Source organism: Bactrocera tryoni, chromosome 5, assembly GCF_016617805.1.
Source record: "Bactrocera tryoni isolate S06 chromosome 5, CSIRO_BtryS06_freeze2, whole genome shotgun sequence".
Taxonomy (NCBI): Eukaryota; Metazoa; Arthropoda; class Insecta; order Diptera; family Tephritidae; genus Bactrocera; species Bactrocera tryoni.
In genome coordinates this window covers 53,127,999-53,150,294 of record NC_052503.1, presented here as the reverse complement: position 1 = coordinate 53,150,294, position 22,296 = coordinate 53,127,999, and the positions used below count along the sequence as shown (strand labels likewise).

The 22,296-nt window shown below is 34.3% G+C and overlaps 1 protein-coding gene across 4 annotated transcripts in view; it reads right to left on the bottom strand.

Annotated features, from left to right (window-relative positions):
- Nucleotides 1-7,249: 7,249 nt before the first annotated feature.
- Nucleotides 7,250-22,296, bottom strand: part of LOC120776339 (mitogen-activated protein kinase kinase kinase 13-B) — a 33,560-nt gene continuing 18,513 nt past the window's right edge. For all 4 annotated transcript variants that reach the window (XM_040106877.1, XM_040106879.1, XM_040106880.1 and 1 more), the window contains exons 3-8: nt 13,748-14,197; nt 13,483-13,683; nt 12,765-13,418; nt 12,536-12,698; nt 11,122-12,089; nt 7,250-10,120 (exon numbers count right to left, since the gene is read on the bottom strand). In XM_040106877.1, the coding sequence (XP_039962811.1) occupies nt 9,592-10,120; nt 11,122-12,089; nt 12,536-12,698; nt 12,765-13,418; nt 13,483-13,683; nt 13,748-14,197 (2,965 nt within the window). In that variant the 3' untranslated portion in view covers nt 7,250-9,591. The remainder of the gene's footprint in view (nt 10,121-11,121; nt 12,090-12,535; nt 12,699-12,764; nt 13,419-13,482; nt 13,684-13,747; nt 14,198-22,296) is intronic.

Genomic DNA, 22,296 nt, shown 5'->3' with positions numbered 1-22,296 from the left:
ATATAACTATTACTGGGATTTCCGAACATCCGGCTGACATTGCTCCATATGATTGGTAATTATATGTGAGGTACCTTAATGAATCCAAGGGAACATTTTTTAGTGTGGCAAGTTAATAGATAAAATCGGGTCGATACCACCCCAACTCTCATATGCTACGTATAATGATTTTCGTTTTTCTTACAAACCTTATGCTGAAAATGTCTGTAGTGTATGAGTAGTATAGTATATTCCGATTCTCTGGTTACGTTTTATATCTTGAGGTATGTCGCTGGTTTTGATTATTACTAGTTGCAAGAGTATAAAATGTTCGGTTGCACCCGAACTTAGCCTATTCTTACTTATTATATATTCGATTATTCAAATACGAATTATTGGTAAAACATATTCCTTTAAGATCATATATGTTCACAAACGATTATTTCAATTTAACACACCTTTCTTTAAGGTCTTTGTCGAAAAGACTTTAGTTCCTTCAATGGGAATCCGAAAAAAGTCAATAGCAATAGTTTTTAGAGTTGCAAGAGACCTTGAAAGCATTTACTACTTTTCCATTAAATCATTTTCTCCACATTCAGAGAGTTACTGGATGGTTGATCTCTTATTTCCTTTTATTACTGTTGTAGATGATACCATGGCGGCCCTCTTCTTCCTTCCAAAGATTATTATAATGACCTGTTATTTTGACCATTAGTCCATGCAAATTTCGCTTGATTAATAGTTTATTTGTCCTAATCACTAACAGATATTCCCGTCTTTTGAATAACTCGTCGTCAACCCCTCTTGAAAGGCTAAATTACACTACCTGTCAGTTCGAGTAAATGGACAATTTTGGTCTCTATTATTATTTGTTAGTAATCGACTTTTATATGTATGTCTACAACTTCTACTGCCGTTGATATACTTTCAGGCTTTCTTATGCGAGAAGAAGCAATGGGGAGCTTTTTGGAAACATTCAATCTGATTTACTGACCAGGGGAGAGCACTTAGTGAATTTGCGATCATCTGGATAATTTCCGTAGTACACGTTGGAAGTGAAGGTATATAGACCTTTACATGTCACCGCCTGCATTCCAATTAGAATTGGATTTTTAGACCAGATTTTTAGCTATTGCTGGCTCAATGGGAATGTAAGCAAGCAAATTGGCGCATATGGGACGAATAGCAACCTGAAGAGATTCAAAATTGCATCTAAAAAAACAACGTTTGGTGTGGTGTGTTGGCCGGTGGTATCATCGGTCCATGAGAGCGTAGCCGTCAATGGAGACCGTTATAGCGCCATGATAACGGATTATTTGTTGTCTGAAATTGAAGCTCGTAATCTCGGCGACATTTGGTTTCAATAAGACGGCGCCACTTCACACACATCGCATCAATGAAGGGATTTATTGAGAAAACACTTCGGGGAGCAGACAATTTCACGGTTAGGGCCGGTCGATTGGCCACCAAGATAGTGTGATATCACACCGTTAGTTTGTTTTCTATGGGATATATAAAGTCTAAAATCTATGCGGAGGATCCCGCTTCGATTCAGGCCTTGGAGCAAGCATTGCGTATGCCATTCGCCAGTTATCGGTCGAAATGCTCGAACGAGTCATCGAAAATTGGTCTCAACGGATGAACTATATGAGACGTAGCCGCTGCCAACATTTGAAAGAGATAATTTTCAAAAAATAAATGCCAAAGAATGTTCTTTCGAATGATAATAAACATCCCCCAACATCCCCCCATTCTGTGGTTTCCTTAGAAAAGTAGGAGGGACCCTCGAAATGGACCACCATTTAGAAGAAATAAAACACTACAAAGATATATTTTCGGTGAACTCTTATAAGTTTAATTTTTATTTCACAATATTTTTTTAAATACAAGTAAGTATTTACGCACGTACATATATACTTATATATATGTATATATATATAATATATAGTTTTGTATATATATTTATGAGTGTATGTGTATATATGTGTGTGTGTATGTGTGTATACATAATTACCGTATGTCAATACTATATATAATATATGTATGTAATAGGCTTTTATTTACTTTACATTTGCACATATATATGTATGTATGTATATGAGTGTCTACTGTACGTGTATATATATCTAGAATGTATGAATTTATGCTCGTTGTAAACTACTAAAAAATATGTCCTTAAAAAGAGCTAAAGAGGCTTTTTTCAGTTTTTGCACAAATTCAATAGAAAATTACACATTTCATAGCACTTTCCGTGTGTGTTTTGTTTTCATTTTTTTTTCATTTTTGTTCCGATCTTTTTCAAGTTCCGTATGTGTACTTTTGATTTTGCAACATAAATTTACATTTTTGTGTTTAAGGCACTGAAGCAAAAATTCGTGCAAAATTCCATTGCAACTTCAAAAGTGATGTACAACTCACTAAAAATATATACACACACTTATTTATTTATGTATGTTACATACATTTTTTTTTTCGTTTTTTTTATTTTGCTAAAGATAAGTTTACGCAAATAAATTTCTCCTTGGCATTGTCATGCTATATAATAGATATACATATGTACGTAACTATTTCCAATAAAAAGCAATTTTTCTTCAATTCAATAAGAATTTCGCGATTCTTTCTCTACTAATTTACGCTCTAGTTCCGGTTGCTTTAAAACGCTTGGAGGCGTTTCCCAAATTTCGTTACGTTGTACAGTTGTAAGTGTTTCTGTTTCTAGTATTTTGGCAAATGAAAATATATGTAGATGAAAGCTAGATTTGCAGCAAAACTTGGAAATTTGTATGAAAATAAATAATTATGAAATATGAAAAGTTTAGTTTCAAAGCTGTGCAGATATACATATATCAATAAACACGATTTCTTTACTATAGCTCTAAGAAATCTTTTTAATGGAAGATGACTTTGATATATGTAGTTCTGCTTATTCGTTACCTTGAAGTCAGAGTTGGAACCTAATGTCGTCCTTCAATATGTACAGCAAAGATCTTATATAATAATGTACTTATTAAGCCATACTTTCACTTAAAAGAAACGGTCCGTTTCCTACTCCTTTCTGTACTCTAACAAGGTTTAAAGACCGAAACCATTTCGGTTATAAAAAGAGTTTTGACTTCTGCTCGTACATAAACCACACCTATTTGCTAAATATTTGACTGAGCTGTAAGTCTCGATGTTGTCCAAAATATAGTTTTAACAGCTTCCGAACGGCTACAGTTATTTTTAGCCACAGGTTTTTAATGCTTAACGAGAGGAAACTGCTATTAAACGAAACTATTTAAATGTAGATCGGAAAAAAGTATTGGACCTAACTATAACTTCGTTAATTCTTTCCAAAGATTTCGGCTTTAACTTTGTCATTTGATTATATTAAGTCTGAAAATATCAGACGATGAAAGCTGTAGTTATAGTTTCTCAAATTTATTGCACTTAGAAACTGAAGCTTTGTGTGATCTTAACAAATCTTGCCCAATCTCGAAACATATTACTGTCATTTAGAAATTCTACTCAAAAATCGGTCAGATCTCCTAAATCCATTAAAGGTTTAAATATTTACGATATCAAAACTACATAATTTTCCAATAAAGGAGCGTTCCTTCTCAAGTAGTGGAAATGCAGTCCGTCTACTAAGACTCGGGGACCTGCGCCTGGTTTAGTTTGGCAAATATTGAAAAATACTGATGTGTTTTTAAAATTGGTTACATAAAAGTTTCCATTGACCTAATACGAGTAGAGAAGTTTTTCAAAAATCATAGATTAAAGCTGCTACTCGTATTGGGTGAATGCCGAAAAAGGTTGTATACCAATAATATTCTCAAGTATTTAAGTATATGGATTATATGTATAAAACCTTAGGTTTTCACTTATGCTCAAGAACTAGAATGTTGTTTAAATTAAGGAAAGGAAAAAACGGTGAAACGCAACATATTGAAATGAAACCAACTCTCTACATTAAATGTGCTGGAAGTCTATGTGACTTCATTCATGAGGCCTCGAACCGAAATAATTCTTTGTCAACGCACTCCAAAAAGAGGCATACTCGAGACATAAAACTCGCATTCATCACATTTTTGAAATTGGCGTTTCTGAATCAAAATCATAATCATAGAGAGCTGTCAATTTATAAGAAGTTCGCTAGGCTGCTGAATTAGTTTTAAAAATACAATACAATCGACAATGATCAAATTCTCAATCGAAGTGCCCTAAACTATTGTTTATTTCTTTTAAACTACCCTTTTTTTTACTTTTGGGAACAATACATTTGTCTAGAAATATTAATGAATTAATCCTTTAAAGAAAATGCGTTTTTTATGAAATAGCTATTCTGCTTGCAAAACGCTACACTATGCAATTTACATACGAGTATACATATATTCACTTCCTAAACCCTGAGTGCTTAAAATAATGAAAACAAATTGTAATTAACAAAATTGTTCTTGTCTTTAACGTTACGGCATAAATTAGAATACGAAGCAGTTCTAGTTCTAGAAAACAATGCAAGGATGTCAAATAAGGACGAATGTCTGTGAAAACAATAATTGCTCTAATTAAAATACTTAAGTGATTATGTGTGTACTTAAAATTATACTCATATACTTATAAGAATACATATCCAAGTACAATATTTATGTTAATTTTGAAGTGTCTTCATTATACATATACCAAATTGTAGAATAGTTAAGAAAGGAAGGGTTGTCTTATATTGTATATTTTTATGATACATACATATGTATGTACATATTTATTGATCAAAAAGATGCAGTGATCCTCCAAAATCTTTGTAGTCGTTAAGTATCCAATGATCCTTGCAAATGCTTGAATTAAAGTCTCTTGGAAGCTAAATTCGCTTTTGAGCTAATTATCGGCCAAATATATTTCAGCTTTAAACTCGATCCATTATATATTTAAGAATGTATATATGTATATATATAGAGAGAGTTTCCGAACGCAATTCATATTATGTGATAGGCTTTTCCATTACTGAAGGATTATTTTTAACAAGAGGCTACCGTGTAGAATTTTCTTCTTGATTTAGGTCAAAACCAGCGCCAGAAGGAGGCAGCAACAATATATTTACTGAAGACATTTTTCAAGATTTTTTCTTTCAAATAAGCGTTTTTCTAAAAGTGCTCCAATTGTCGTGTCTTATTGGCAATTTCTGCTAGAGTGGTCCTTGGGGTTTAAACTCAGTAATGACAACATTCTGAATCTGAAGCTTCGGTGGCCTACAGACAATTTTGTCACCAACACAATATAATCAAAAGTAAATTTTATAATTTCACAACAATAATAAGAAATAATTTAACAAAAGACAAAATTCCTCAAATTTAAACTCCAAATATTATTATTATATAGTTGTAGATACTGCGACAATAGAAAGAGTGAAGAAAGTAGTGGGAAACCATTAGAACACTAAAGACCGTTTTCTCAATATGTGGTTAGCAACTTTAACTTAACTGGTAAGTTGTGGTGAACTTTGCCGAAAGATGGGTAATTGGTTAGTTTCTGGCCAGAACAAAATGACAGCTGTAAGCTATAACATCTAGAAGCAGAAACTATTTGGAGCATTTTTCTACGCTTTATACGCGACGTTGCGTTAAGCCTCGAATGTGGGGTGAAAATAATTTTTTTTTGGAAAACTACGAAGATGATCTTTTGTTCGTCAATTTCACATATTCTACATAGAAGAAATGTTAGAAGTGAATGGAATTTAAGATTCTTAGGACCGCGATGTCGTCGGGATTTGTATTTGATGAATGATTATCAGCTGATCAGGGATATCTTAATAACCACAGCGATTCAATTCATGAAAAAATATGCTATTTTTTTAAATGATATTAGAATAAATTTTAAAAATTTACCAATTGTGTTGCAGTCAAAAGTTTTGACCAGTCAATTTGGTCCTTTATGAACGTTGCTACATTTAGGATTGTAATTGGGGCAGTCGATTCCAATAAAATGAAACTCTCCAGAAATCAAATGTGCTTAGGGTCAACTCAAAGGATTGTGATTAGAATTGGAGAGTTTTGTAATAAATGGAGTGATCCTTATATAATATTGACTAAAAATATAATTTTGAGTGGAGATTCGATCTTGTACATATATATATATAGACACAAATTAAATGAGTATAGATATTTGTTAGTAGTAGAAAGTAGGTAAAGGTAGTTAAAAGGTAGGCAGAGCAGATACTCGTACCAAATCTGCTTTTATGTCAATGTAAAATTAATTATCTGCTAGTGGCACAGATCAGGACTGGAAATAATAATACACTAAAAATTAATTAAATTCACATTTTAATTATGTTTTTTATTACTTTGTAATTGAAAATCATTTTTAAACTTTTTAATCGAAAATCATTATTAAAAGTCATTTTTAAACTTTTAATTCTAAATACCTTATAGAAAAAAGCCTAAATCCCAAAAACGGGTTTGAAAAAATTGTAATTCCAAGAACCGGCTTATATTGGGTAAAAAGTCTTTTCGTATTTCTAATAAAACTTCAACTTATTTTTTTATTAATAAATAAATAAACAAATATGCATCATTTTGGTCGACCACTTTTTGTCAATTTCGTTAGAGACATTATTCCATCAGTGTAAGTCGAAATTTTCAGAACGGAAGTTGTGCTACACGAACTAATACAGCATTGTCTCCGTAAACTTCAAAAAAATTTCAAAATATAGCGAATTTTTTCATTATTTTCACTCATTTTTGAACAGCTGTAACTTCTTTCAACTTCCGCGAAGCAACACTACATATATGGTATGACACAATGTTATTGCTAGTACTGGAGATATACGATATACTATGCAACGAAATCTATTGACAAAATACGAAAAGACTTTTTCGACTACCAAATATATAATAGAAATGACTTTTATTTAATTTTTTGAGTTTTATTAAAATAAAAAAATTAGATTTACTTTAAAAATATTTTACATTTATTTGAATTTAATTTCTAATTTTAAACAAAAATCTTGAATTAAAAAATTCGCAACCGCGGCTAAGATAGATCTAATATGAAAGAAAACAACTTCATTGAGATTATGTACGGACGGACTCATGATGAACTTAACAAACTGTCCTCATGTAAAAAAGGAAGTCATATTTATGGTACATATGTATGTATATATATGCATAATGAATCAATTATATACTAAATTATTTATGTATATTTATTGTTTGCTGAACTAAATTAAACAATATATTACTTACAACAAATAATAGCCAAACAAAAACTATTTACTTATTTTTTAAAACCATAAATCTATGAAATGTGTATGTATGTATTTCAGTATTTAAATTACATGAACACATAAGACAACTTAACTTGAATAAAGAAATGAGCAACATACATACTTAAAAATATATGTAGGTATGTATTTCTATTAAAACATATAAGTACATAATATAAACGTATATGCAATTGTAAGTATGTATTCGTGGAATAGCAGGCACAGGCAAGCAATCTCATCGCTTCCATTACGAAACTAAGTACATTTGTAATCATTGTAATCAAGTACAATTTAATAACTGGACTTTATACACAAATAGCTTAAGGTAATTATATATGGACAGTTTACATAAATTTATAATGATGTTGTTGTTATAGACTATTATTTTCTTTTTGTAATTTTGTGTTATTGTAATTTAAATAGTATTTATTTTAAAAGTAATTGAATATCAAACGCTCAACAAGTAACTTGAACTCTTTATAAATGGCGAGACTCGAGATAAGTGCATCACAATTTAAAAACAAATATACTTACATATATACATATATGTATATGTGTTTATATGGAATAGTTGTTGCGGGAATGGTTACATAAATCTCATAAATATTTAAATTTTAATAAAACTGTTTACTGGTTTTGTATATATGAGCATAGTCACAAATATATGCAAAACATTAAATTATTTACTCCGGCACAGTGCCGTGAATTGTGATGAACATTAGTGCATTATGAAAGATATAACGTAATCCTTATATAATGAGTTTCAAAGTAGCTCTACTTTACTTTGAGAGGCGTTATGTCTTATTTGGATTCGTAGTAGCACACGTACATTGCAAAAATCTTACAGCGTGACGGTTGAACTTTACATCAAATTTAGCTTAAAGGTTTTTTTCTCTTATGTAACAGTATTTTACGCAAAAATTGCGTTATTAATATGTTTACTAAAAAGTAAGGAAGATAAAACTCATATGCAAGAAGAAAATATTAAATCGTTTCGAACAAAGATCGCTATTAGTTACCGGGGGCTTACTGAGTTTGGTACAATTGTATGCAGCTACCTTCAATAAATGCAATGAATAATATACTATAAATATAATCCACAGACCACAGCATTTTTTTACAAAGAATTTTTTAGTTTTCGTTTCTCTCTTCGATTTACGCCGAATATCTCCTCTTACACGTAAGCTACCTTAAAAAACTTGGAAGTTTTGCTATATTTATTCATTATATTCATCAAAGAATGATCGAAATGTAGATTGTCATGGTTTATCACTGTTAATTTCGATCTTTCTCTAGCAGAAAATGAGTGAACAATCGAACTGGTTTATGGCTTGAAAAATATTTAATAAAATTAGCAGTATGTAAAGGTAATCGATGAAATAACCATGCGTCCAGCGGATGATCATTTGTTCGGATCACTTTTTTCATAACTAAAACTGCTTTTTCTTATCAAAAAACAAATACTCGACAGTTAACCTTTTAAGTTTTAGTCATCTCTAATTGTACGGCTTTCGAAAATTAAAAATACTTGTGCAAGACAGTTTGAATTTCTGGTCATTTAAGTTCGGGTTTCTAGAACCTGAATAAGTATAAGGAAATAAAGCAATTTTATACAATTCTCGAGACTAACGGTAACTATGGACACTGCGTTAATTTAATGAATGCTTTTGCCTTAGAGAAGTAGGATTTGTATAAGTTCTCACGGTCCTTTATGACAACATTATTGATTATAAATAATAAGATTACAACAGTCGATCGAATGAGATTGGCAACCATTCCTTTTCGGCAAATTGAGCATGCGATAACTTTGAAATCTTAATGAAATACCAGTAGGTATTTGAAAATTCATATGCAGTATATAAGTACATATGTTTTTAAATAATGCGCACATACAACAATTTACTTGCTTATCGTTCAAACTAAATATTATATAATAAACAATTAATTACAATGTAATGGTTACTTAATTTAATGCAATCCTTTGTAAATGTGTGTAATTATGTAAGTAATTATACATATTATGACTAATTACTAATGACAAGATGTCTGACTTGTTTGTTGTACACTTATCGTAACGGTTACTTAATAAACTGGTAGTTGTAATATTAAATACAGGACATTAAAGTTTTTTTCTGAGATACATATGTATGTACGTACTTGAACTAAAGCGGAATTGTTTTGCGTTTATAATTTGTTTTTCGTTTTCCTCTATTTTTTTTGTTTTTGTTTTTACATACTACTTTTTATGTGTTTAATGGAACTATAGCCTCATACAACATAGTATCATCATATAAGTAAATATACATTTGTATCTATGCGCGGAGTAGTTATAGTTCCTGAGCCTGTTTGGTACTTGCTAATAGGCTTTCACAAGCTTAGACCATGTCCACTGCGCCGTCCGCTTCGTATGTTGGTATGGAGATGACATCGCTGCGTTTGGGCACGTTGGATGGGCCGACATTACATGACTCGGCAACGGGTATATTTATTGCTCTGGTTGTTGTTGCATATTTTTGTTGTGCTTGCTGTTGTCGTTGTTCGCGCCTTTGGCGTTGTGTTGCTGCGGCAGCCGTTGCTGTTGTTGTAGTTGGTCTACGCTCATGCTGCGTTTCGAGATCGTCAGCATCATCGCTGCTGCTACTCGATGAGACATCCTCCTCGCTGTCTGTTGTGGCGGTCGCAGCGTTGATCGCCTTCTTGTTTGCCTTCATTTGTTTGAGTACTTCATCAGGATTACTTTCGAGCGTAGAATGTTGGCTGGACGGTGAGTGACTATACTCGGAGGTGTTCTCTTCATCCGATACTACGGTTACATTGCGTTTGTGTATTGGAATTTTCGGTATAATTGGTATTTTGTACCCGCGACGTGCACGCATGCCGCGTCCAATCGGTAAACGTCCAATGCTGGATGGAAAGAAAAAGAATTGATTTAAGCAAAGTCGTTGCTTATTTTGTCACAAAATAATATCAGAGAAGAATAACAGTAGTTTCAATTTTTATTGGCAGGGTCTTTCTGGGTAGGTGAAGTAAGCAATATGGTGGAAGATATTTCGTGTAAATGAAACCACACCACAAATCCTATACAAAAGGAGACGTCGCAAAGCTAATCGGTCGCGACTGTTCTCATGCTTCTTTTTGATTGTTTTCGGATCGAAAAACTTTAAACCAAATCGATCATTTTGCTATTGAAAACGAAAGCGACTCAAATCAATCAACGAAACAAGTATTTTCTGTCTCCAAATGAATCTGTTAAAGAATTTCAACGACTACTAGAAAACCCTCGGTAGGGCCAAAAGCAATCAATAGAAAAAGCACAAATGCATGTTAGAAAAGAAGAGATCTACATGGAGCCTACTGAAATAATGATAAGACCAACCCCTCAATCTGAAGAATGAAAGTCAGCTGTGGAAAATCGAGCAGAGAACGACGATTGCAAAATTTTAATTAATTAATTAATTATGGAATATGGAATTAATTATCCAGCACCCGACAATGTGTAAGTCTTTACGGATTAACGGCGGATCACAATATTTCCCTTAGTTTCTGTCAAATTGGAGAAGATATTGATTAACTTGTTTTTGGAAAGTAATATTAAATGTATGATTTAATGAACCTCGCAGAGTATATTTCTCGAAACTGTTTTAAAGTTCTTCACATAGACTTGCTCTAGAAAAGAAACAGATCAACTTTCCTTAATAAAAACCTTAAAATTTTGGTCAATTATCAGGTAGAACTAAGTGACGTCCTGATCCGGAGTGGATCAGTATCCTCTGTTCACTATTAACTGAAATCTATCGAACAGACTTCTCAGTTGTATACCGGTCGGAAGTTTAAGCTAAACGCTCTTTTTACGTTGTGAGATAAAAACAGTGGTTTGAAAGCATTTTGCTTTCTATTTCGCTTACCTTCGGCGTCTTAGTCCATAATTGTAGTCGGTATCCTCACCCTCTTCATCCGACCAACTGTCATCGAATATATCTTCGTTGGATTCACCATTCGCATTGTTGCACGCTTGTTCCTCCACTGCCAAGGGCTTGTCCAATGTGTGCTGGTGTTTTCGTCGCACACTACTCGTTCTTGGCGTCATTCTTTCCAATGCAGCATCGCGACTGCTTGTGCCATTGCCATCGTTTGTGTTCTCATTGCCATTATCAGATGGTTGCAGACGAGTTGTCGCCAGCTCACCTTGATTACTGATTGACGTTGCAGTCTGTATGCTCAGTCGATTTTCATTGATAAACTTGATCACCTTTTCGCCAAGACGATCGAGGTGCTCATTGGAACTACAATAATCGGGTAAGTCAAGTCTTTCGTTGCTATTGATAACATCGTCGAGTAATTGGTCGGGACTAGAGCATGCATCCTGGAATGTCACATCCAACGGTGTCATGGAATTACCATTCAGACTGGTTGGTGTAAGCGCCGCTGCCGTTGCATCTGTCTGTTGTGGTTGGTCATTTTGATGATGTAGCGGCTGTTGGCTACATAGCATAGCGGTTTGTGGTTGAGCCGACTGGCGCTGCTTTATGCGATCTGTTAGATATAAAACTTCATAGGATGGCAAACCAGACTCCATGGCAAGTGTCATAGAGATATCATGCATTGCACAGGAGGCATTTGGACTAATATCCATTTCACTAATATCCATGACATCGGTTTGAGTTTCAGTGTCGACCAACTTAACATTCTTACGATTTTCTGGTTCGCTTTGATATCGCCGGTCTCGACTTGGACTATATTTGGGTGCAGCGGCGAAACCACCGGAACCAACCCGCCGATGTCTGCTTTTCTTCGGCTTCTGCGTGGCTACACAATAGGATTTCGTCTTATTCAGATTTATAACCTGTGCGTAGAGCGTTGCCTTCAGTGGGCTCTGTCAAAGAGAATACACGAAAGTGAGTATATATTAGTACATATGAATAATGGGATTTAGAAAATATGAAAATGTTGGTGCCATGGAAATAAGTTAGCATCAAATTTGAATAATTTCGTGGTTTTATTAATAGAATGAAATTATTAACATTTTCAGGGTTACCATCGATATATTTTTATTATGAAAAAAGAAAAACTAAATATCTCGAATCTTGAGAGATCTAGGGTTGCCCTTATAAAATTCTCACAGCAATACTGGGAAAGGCATTTCATTCAGCAAGGAATAATGAGGCGTGCCTTTCAAACTTTCCAGTTGAGCTGAGTACTGAAGATTTTTATAGACTTTAACCCTAAGTATCAAGAAAGAGATTAATCTCTTTTTTGAGAAAAAACTCATGGATTCATTCAAGTTAATCCTACTAAGAGATAGCTATGTACGTAATTTACCTCTGGCGTTGTTTCGGGGTCAGGTGATGACGATTGTTGTTGTTTTTGAGCATTTCCTGGTATATTAATAGGTGGATTAAGTCGTCTACGGTAGTTTTGTATTTTTCGTAGCGTGCTGCCCAAACGTCTCGAGGGTTTGTAACCTGGCAGTTGCTTTTCGCGCCTAAAAAAGAAAAATATACAAGAGTTGCAGTGTGTATTTCCCATAAAGTGAAACTGTGAAACATACATAGCGATCTCCTTTTCTTTTTCCTGTAGTTGTGTCATGCATTCACTTAATTCTAAATACAGTCGATTTGTCTTCTCCAACTTATCCTCGTAGACCAGCCGTATGTCCTGCGCATGCTGCCACTCAGCCGTGCGCCGTCTGATCAAATCCTGTTCATATTTATGTATGCTGGTGCCATTTTGTGAGATTTCCTTGAAATGCATACGCACTTCCTCATTCCAGGATTGCTGTGCCTCGAAGTAGCCGTTGTCGGTTTTGCGCAAAAGCTCCGGACCAGCTATCTCCAAATGCGTTAATATTTGCCCGAACGAGGGACGATTTCGCGGTTTAGTATGCCAACATAAATTTACTAATAATTTGAAACCCTCTGGGCAACTGGACGGTATCGGTAGTTTCAATGAGTTATTGCCCACACCCCAAATTATGGCTGACGAGTCGACATCTTTGTACGGTATCTCACATGTTAGCATCTCCCACAGTACAACACCATACGACCAGATGTCGACCTTTTCTGAGCACGGCTCGTTGCGTATCACCTCAGGTGCCATCCAAGCTACGGTGCCAGCGAAGCTCATTTTCGTGCTCTTCTCATTCCACTCTTTGCTTGTACCAAAATCACTGATCTTCACTATCTCCTGATGGCCAATCAGTATACTGCAGAAGAGGAGGAAATTTAATAAAGACTAACCAAGATATTTTTAGAAACTTGTATACGTACTTGGGACTCTTCAAATCACGATGTATGATCTTATGTGAGTGCAGATATTGCATGCCGTGTGCAATTTGCTTCGACCACGAGACTAAACGAGATGGCAGCATCACTTTCTTATTCCGCTGATCCTTCAGTATATTTTGTAGTGGACCATAGGGACAAAACTCCATGATTATACAAAATACAGGCGGCTGTGTGCAAACACCTCTGCGGAAAGACAACAGTTGAGTAAGAAATTATAAAGGAAATGTGTTCGTTTTTAAGTACTTACTTGAACTTAATAATATTTTGATGATCCAACTTTCTTAAATGCTTAATATCTGTTTCTTTCAGTTCTTTCACCTTCTTCACAGCAACAATTTCGTTGTTCAACTTTCCACTGAAGACGGCACCTTGCGCGCCGCTGCCGAGCCACTCCAACCCCGTTATGCATTCAAACGGTATTTCCCAAGCGTAATCTTTCGGATCCTTGATCTCGATAACGCCAGTCTTGGTCATAAAGGAGAGTATCGGTTTCATACAACCCAGTAGGCTTGTCATCACTCCAATACCCTTATCATGGTAACCATTTGTGGGCGTCCATCGATGTTGACATGTATTGTCCGAACTATCTGTGCCGTTATTTTCTGGTTGTGGGCGATGAAAGTCGATGTCTGTTGTGTAGGAGAGATTAGCGCCACCTATTCTCATATGTTCCAGTCCATCTTGAATGCAGGCCATGCTGGAAGAGTGAATATTTATGAGTAGTATTAGTTTTTGAGTAACGATGTGTGATTGTGACATAAAGTTATTTACGATTAAGGTAAGGAGTTGATTCTGAAGATATTATCTTAAGAAAATAATGTTATGTATAGATTACAGTTTTTTGACGTTAAGAGGATTAAATAACGAAGTTTTAATACATCATTCAAAAAAAAAAACACCATGAGGAAGTTTAAGTTATTTAACTGATGCAGACAGATCTTAACTATGACGAACAGGAGTTTAATAAGCTCTTGGTAGCCAGTTCAAAACTTCAAACTTTATTTAACAATCTGAACGTAAAGAAAGTTCCGGCTGTTGAACAATGCTAAAAGAAACTGAAATAGAGACTACGGGGATTGAGAACTCTATCACCTTTTTAGTTTCTAAAAATCTCTATTTGTACTTGGTATAAGGCCTGGGTCGGCCCGAGACCATTTACCGCCCTAAGCAAACGCCAGATTTTTCGCCCTTTTGGAGCATATTTTTCCTGAACAAGAATGTACATATAACTTTTGAAAATTTTCCAGAAAATAAAATAAAAACACATAAATTTTAATTAGAAAAACTGCACTTTCCACTGGCTATCGACACAGGAAGTGTTAGGAACACCCGTATAGGAAACATAATGATCCAAGCAAGTGGTATCCATGTAACCGGAATGTGACTGGTGTCATATTATATAACATTTGATAACTATGCATACAGATTATTTGAATAATTAATATCTTCAAAACAAAAATACCACGAAAAGATAGGTATTTTAAAAATTTAAAAACGAGTGAATGAGATATAAACTACTCCAAATAACAGGGATATTGTAATATTAAATTCGTCTTTACGTAAGTTGTAACGTGCTGGGACACCTTCTTACTAGTTTCACGCTAACGCAATATATTTTAATTTGTTGAAAATCACGTTTTTCTTTGCTTGCCTTGTTGAAACTACGTGGAAAGAAATAACATCGAACGGAAGATCGCATAAATGCTTGACACCAACCGCCTTACTGTTTCCCAGAATTTCGATAAGTTTTTTAGTTTTTATTTTCAATGAAAAAAGTTGGCACGTTTCTAATATAGAATAAGGTACGTCGGCTTCACAATACCTGAATATTGATAAATACAACAATAGCGTATTATAGACCAATATCACGTTCAAATAACAAGTGAGGAAGCGCTAAGTTCGGGTGTAACCGAACATTTCATACTCTCTCAACTTGCCAGAATCAAAGCGAAGAAAATACGTTCAGGTACATGTGGTTAGTTGGTTATATGGAGTCTGAGCAAGTTTTCAACCGATTTTATCCATTTTAGGCACAAAGATAAACTAGAAAAACAAACTCTCTCAATTTGCCGATATACGCGATACGCAACTGAAAGTTCGAAAATCTCCACTAAGATTAGAAAAGGATCCCCCCACATTTTTATAATATATCGCTCAGATTGAGCTCAGATTGAGCGATATATTCGATAAAAAGTTCGCAATTGGAATCTTGATCCACATATTCGTTTGCTGGGAGCTTCAATAGTTTGCTCCGATTTGGACAATATTTGGTCTTAAGATGATATAAGATATTTTAAACGCACTATTCGGGCAAAGTTTTATCCCGATACTTTCATTGGTTGATTTGCACACAGGAAAGTGAAAGAATCAGATGGATATTGTGTTCAATGGGAAGTAGGCGTGGTTTTAGTCCGATTTCTCTCGTTTTCGTACTGGAAGAAAGGAATGTCAAGATACTACTATATATCGAATCTGGTTGATATCAGTCGTGTAGGTATTGATATATGATATCGCACAATTTCGACCCCGGCTCCTATATAGTCGTCTTGTATCATCCTAGATGTAAAATGTCTCCGGAGTGGATGGAGTTTTTTTACAGTGTTGCTGGGGTGCTAAAGGGATTTGTTCTGAGCGATTTTGGATATTGTATTTTAAGTGGTTTAGAAGAAATGTACATTAAACCTCTTAGAGGGCGGGGTCATGCCTATTTTTCGAAATTTTTAGCCCACAAGTGCCCTTTCTACTGCGATGTCCTGAGCCAATTTATAGTTATCTTGAATTAATGCTTAGTTATGGCACTTTATATAGTTTCGTTTAATGAAATGTTTTAGTGGTCCGATTACGCTCATTTACGAACTCGTCGTTCCTTTTTTGCAAAGCAAGACGTGTAGCTGCATTTTGATATCTCAATTTTACTCGAGTTACAGCTTGCGCCGACAGATCGACGGACGGACAGACATACATCCAGATTTCAACTAGTCTCGTCATCCTTATCATTTATAACCCTCTATGTAACTCGATCATTTTTAGGTGATACAAACAACCGAAAGGTGAAGAAACTAATATACTCTGTAGCAACATGTTGCCCCGGTAGACAATAACATAGAAGAGACTCATTCTAAGAAAACCCTTTATTAGTCGTATGTGTATAATAACAAAATCATACTAGAAAGTTTGGAGAATAAGGGTCCAGCATAGTCGAAATGGCAAAATAAAATTTCACCAATTTCTTAACTTTGACATAAATATGTAAACACATAAGGGTGAAGAAGGCTTATAATTTTGAAATAGGTATTTTCTAATATAATTTACAAAAAGGATCGTATTGTTTTTTCCAAAAAAACGTTACATTAAAAGTTATACGCAGTTAAAGTTATACAACAAACGTACTGAGCATTCATGCAAGGGATTTATACATTATGTGTTGCTCATACGACATGGTGGCCCTAGGCTACCTAAATGCACACATATGTATGTATGTAAAAATAAACAGCTTGCTTGCGTAGGAAACTTAAGTGATCATTTGGACATCCTAATGTACATTTGTTTTTAAGTCATAAAGATTTCCATATTTTGATTTCAATATTGTTTATCACACCTTATCTTAAGAGAAGATAATGTTGCAAATTAGTGGCGTGAGCAGTTTGTTTGGAATTTTATCATCAAAATAAATAATAGTTGCTAAATGCTTAGAGCATATTTCTTGACACATTAATGGCTTCTCAGAATTCACATGTAGTTTTTATATATTTTGTTTCAGTATTTGTCTGTATATTACCCAAAATTTCGAAGTTTTGTGTTCAATTTAGGACTATTTGTACCTAGACGAAAAAATGCTCTATTAAGATGATATGATTTTTAGTAGATGTGCACATATCATATACATTTTGCATTTAATATAGTTCGAAAATTGCGTGGAAATTAAGAACTTTAAGTGATTAATTACATCCAGTTCTTTAGTTGTTCAATTTTGATGCTAGGAATACCTTAACAAATGTTGAGGGCGAGCTCAGTAAACCCACATTGCCTTCGGAGTGGATTGTCGCTTTTCTAAACGAAGTTTCGCACCGAAGCCGTGGATCTACTGTTAACTTAATGGCAACCACATATGCTTGACGAACTCTACAATTGTCAGGAAGCCTGAAACTGTAGTTGATAGAAAGGGCCCGATAATAGATTTCTTCATCAAGGCGTGGAAGGATTTGGTTAACAATCATTTGTTTACTTCTCGCTTTGATGATGAGGTATTTTTTGGAATGTATAAAACTTTTTTTTATATAAAACACAGAAAAAACAATGGAAGAATATATAGGTGTGCGTTATTAGTTAGAAAGTAAATAAAGTATGTCAAATATGTGTATGACAATCACAACTGCGCTTCACGAAATCCACCCAAGTTTGATGGGCCAAATTTACAAGATATATAATATAAATATTTCGAAACAAAATATCACAAAAAAAACGTAATATTATTGTCATGTAGAATATCTGAATAGAGAATAAAAAGTTCATGTTTAAATTTAAATACATATATAGAATATACTACATTCAAAGTAACAGTACCAGTTTGTTGAGATTTCCACATTATTGCTACTTATATACTTGTACTCGCAGTATACCTGAACGACGTAACTAGTATTTATGTATATGGCCAAATACAAATACACACCTATACTATGTAAGGGTATAAGTAAACGGTAAAGCACAATAATAAAGCCCAAATAATATTTTTGAACTGTTCTTTACTGATAAGAAGTGAACGCGCAATTTCTAAAAAAAGCTACTCAAATGGGGAAGTACCTGGACATAATTAGTGTAGACATCAAGCTAGATACAAAATAAGAATTCTATAATTTTTGAAAGTAATGTTTAGCTATTTCTTCGTATATGCAAAGTTTTATTTTTGCAATATATGTATATAAGTATTTTTTACCAACAAAATATGTATATTAAAAAAAACTAAAATTCAGTTCACTAAAATCGTAGCGCCTGTTTGGTTGCAAGGAAAACACAAAAAGCAGTTAACACTTAACAAATCAAACTTTAAATTCTAAATGCTTTCGATTGATTAATATTTGGTTGTAAAGCGTTTATTTACATTCATACTCTGGTGTTGCATAGAGTCTATTATATCCTTACAACGCTCCATGGAAATTTTGAGCCTATGCCTCCATGACCACTAGCCAAAGTGGTGTACTATTTTATGGATTTTCTGTTGCTACAACTCATTTAACATCTCTCCATAAATTTTCGGTTTGATTCAGGTCCACTGCCTGCGTTGGCCAGGACACTTTGGCGATCTTTTCTGATGCAAACCACTCGTTACCCTGCTGAGACGTCCTTTTTATAAGTATTTCCCAGCTGGCAAATGACAACACAGCATCCTTCAGTAGGTTTACATATACTGTTCGATCCATGATGCCATTGATCAAATGTATAGGATCGGCTTAATGGAACGAAAAGCGAGCCCACACCATAATGCTTAGACCACCATGTTTAAACGTTTTGGTAGTGTACCGGGAATGATATATTTTTTGGTAGCGTGCGGACATTCTTTTTGCATCCCGTTTCTTAAAAAATAAGAAATTTTGCTTTCATTAGCCAATTCATATTCTCGCCATTTTGTAGATGACCAAATGCAATGTTCTTTTGAGAGCTTTATTCTTGCAGCCATATGTTTCTTTGTTAAAGTGTTTCAAGTTTACACAATTTTTTAGGATGCTTAGGGCTGTTTTTTTCTCATCGTTTAGTCTATCTGTTCTCTAATACTGATTTTTTATATCGTATTTTCCCTCACAATTTTTCGCTTTATCATTCTACTTTGTACCATTGAATTATCATTGGGGAAATGTATGTTCCTATAGCTTCGATTCGCTGTGAGTTCCGTCTTATCGTCATACCTTCACTATCAATTTACACTTCTCGATGGAATAAAATCTGCTTCTACCCATTAAAAAGGAAAGAACACTTTAGATATAGTTACTTATAGGAACCTCTATCGACAAACACTGCTATTTTAATGAACAGCTGAATTTTATACCTTGAAATGTCTTCTTCTTCATCTTTACTGGCGTAGAAACCGCTTTCGCGGTTATGACCGAGTTACCAACTCCCCGCCCGCCGTTTCTTCGTTTCGCTATTTGGCGCCAATTCGAGATACCACTTGCAACCGGTTCCTTCCCTACCTGATCTCTGAAGCGGAGTGGAGGTCTACCTCTGCTTCCACCGGTAGATACTGATTCGAAATGTCTTTTCTTACAAAATTATCACTCTGGTTGATTTGGCAAGTCAGAATACGTTACGAAAGATATTTAAATACAAGAACCTGTTGCATTGCTATTTTCATGAACACAACTCTAAGTGTGAAGTCATGCATCTGTGTTTTTATATTCAATAAAAAAAAACGATGAATTACAAAGAAAACCCCTTTCTCTCAGCACATGTCTGTGTTGAAGCGTATCCGTTTATCTTTAGTATGTACTTAGGCATTTCAATTGTTAAAAATATGTACATAATTTTCTGGGAACGTCGGAGTTACAACTAAATAACGAGCAGAGGTGTTAAACATATTATGAATATTTTAATAATGAGTAATAGAGAAGAGAACCCGAATAGAACTTCAATTACATTGTAACTTGCAAACTTATACCTACTCGTATGTTCCTAGGTACGTACAACTTTGACTAAGGCGAACGTACATATATGTATGTACATACAAGTGTATAGTTTGAAGCACTACTACATATATAACTTTGGACACGAAAAATGTTCGGAGAAACTGACGTTGAATACATACACATAAAATTAATAAATTGTAACAATGTTTTTATTTTTTTTAAATTCAAATTACCTATTACTTATTATATTCAAAGTGAGGGGCAGAGATTATTAACGCTATGTGGTCGCGTGGTAAGCCTGATAGAAAAATATTAGAATCCATGGAAATACCGCGAAAATGTGGAATATATCCATTTTTTTGGTTTTTTACTTCGGTACTATTTAAAAATGATGAAAAAAAGCTCAATTTGAGCATTCAATACTTCCAAAGAGATATTGACAATTACAATTTGAAGATAGTTCGGCTGAATGTACGACCGCTCCTTATCAGAATGTTTTAAGAATCATTAAGAATTGGATTGATGAACTAGTCCAAAGAAGGTATATCTCAGTGGACATGTGTTCTGAAATAACTGTGTCTCCAATGTTGAAATAGGACATTCTGATAAAGGATTTTCGAAACATTTGCCCATAAGGAAAGCGCTTTAGCATTGTCCAATATATACGAGTTTGAGAACCATCTCAGAAAAAGTATTGTGTTAATGATAGCACACTGGAAATCAAACAATGAAATATTCTTTATCGATAAATGTCAACATAACTTTTTAAGTCAATGTGATACATATAAACATTTTCTATATAAGGACTTGATTTTGATCGGTCGCTTTGAATATAACCTATATACATATACTTGTACATACATATGTCATAGTGTTCCGATCTGAAAAATTTATTTGGAGATTCTAACGTTGCTTTGGGCAATATTCTATGGCAAATTTGGTGAAGATATTTTGGCAAATAAAATCGTTTGACATACAATAATTTGACTTTGATCGGTCAGTTTAAAACATATGACAGCTATATTTTTGTTGAACTATTTTGAATAGTTTTGGTCCGACTTGAACAATTTTTGATCATACGGTAGCACGGCTCAAACGCACACTTCGTTCAAAGTTTTATCCCGACATATTAATTGGTTCTTGATTTGTGGAAAGTAAAATAATAATAATGAATTTAAAATTGTGTTATATGGGAGTAGGTGTGGTTGCAAATGAAATGAAATCTATGGAAAATAATCTTGCGTACCTAATTTGGTTGAAGTTGGTCGATATGTCCTGAGATATGCGATTTCACCAAAATTTGGGTGTGGTAAGCCTACATTCTGGCGTGAAAACTAAGGACTATATTCGCGTATTTATATACAGACTAACATGCCAAAATAAACTCAAGTTGTCATGCTATTCATTTAGAAATAGTTACTTTAGAGGCTCTACGACGCGTCCTGATGCGTGTAGCAAACTTATATAGGATAAGTATCCTTCCATGGTAGACAAACAGTCGTAACAACTTTGAAGCATTTTCAGAACAATATTAACGCCGATCCGTAATGATTCTTAAACCACTATTTAGAAGAATTAGATGATAGATTTCTTCAACATTGTAATATTTTATCAAACATTCAAAATCTTCTTTCAACAAACATTTCAAATCTGAATACAAAACAATTGAAACACACTAGAAGAAGTTTTGAAAAACAGTGGCCGAACGACGTCACAGTTACTGAAGAGTTTGAAGCTGAAGTTTCTTCTTTATGCTATTTCTCTGTAATTGATAGAATATAGAAAATAATTGAGGGTTTGCACTGTGACCTATGGTCTATTGTGTCCCTCTTAAATCACATATGAGCACAAAGCTTCAGCACACACAGCGGCGGATCCAGAGTAGAATTTTGGGTGGTTTTTTTCTTCGCGGGGTATCACTAATGATGGAAATAATGAAAAACTTTTAACCTTTGGAGGGGGGCGGGGGCCTCGGCGGTTTGTTTGAACTCTCCGCAGTTTCCTCCCGTGAATCCACCCCTGAGCACACATACATACGTGCTTCTATACATTAAAATAAAGACATATGCAATAAAATAAAACATAGAGATGCACTCCAGTTACCCCAAAAAAATATTCATTGAAACCCAAAAATGTGTGACAAACAGTTATACCAAAGTATGTATCATACCGGAATCAG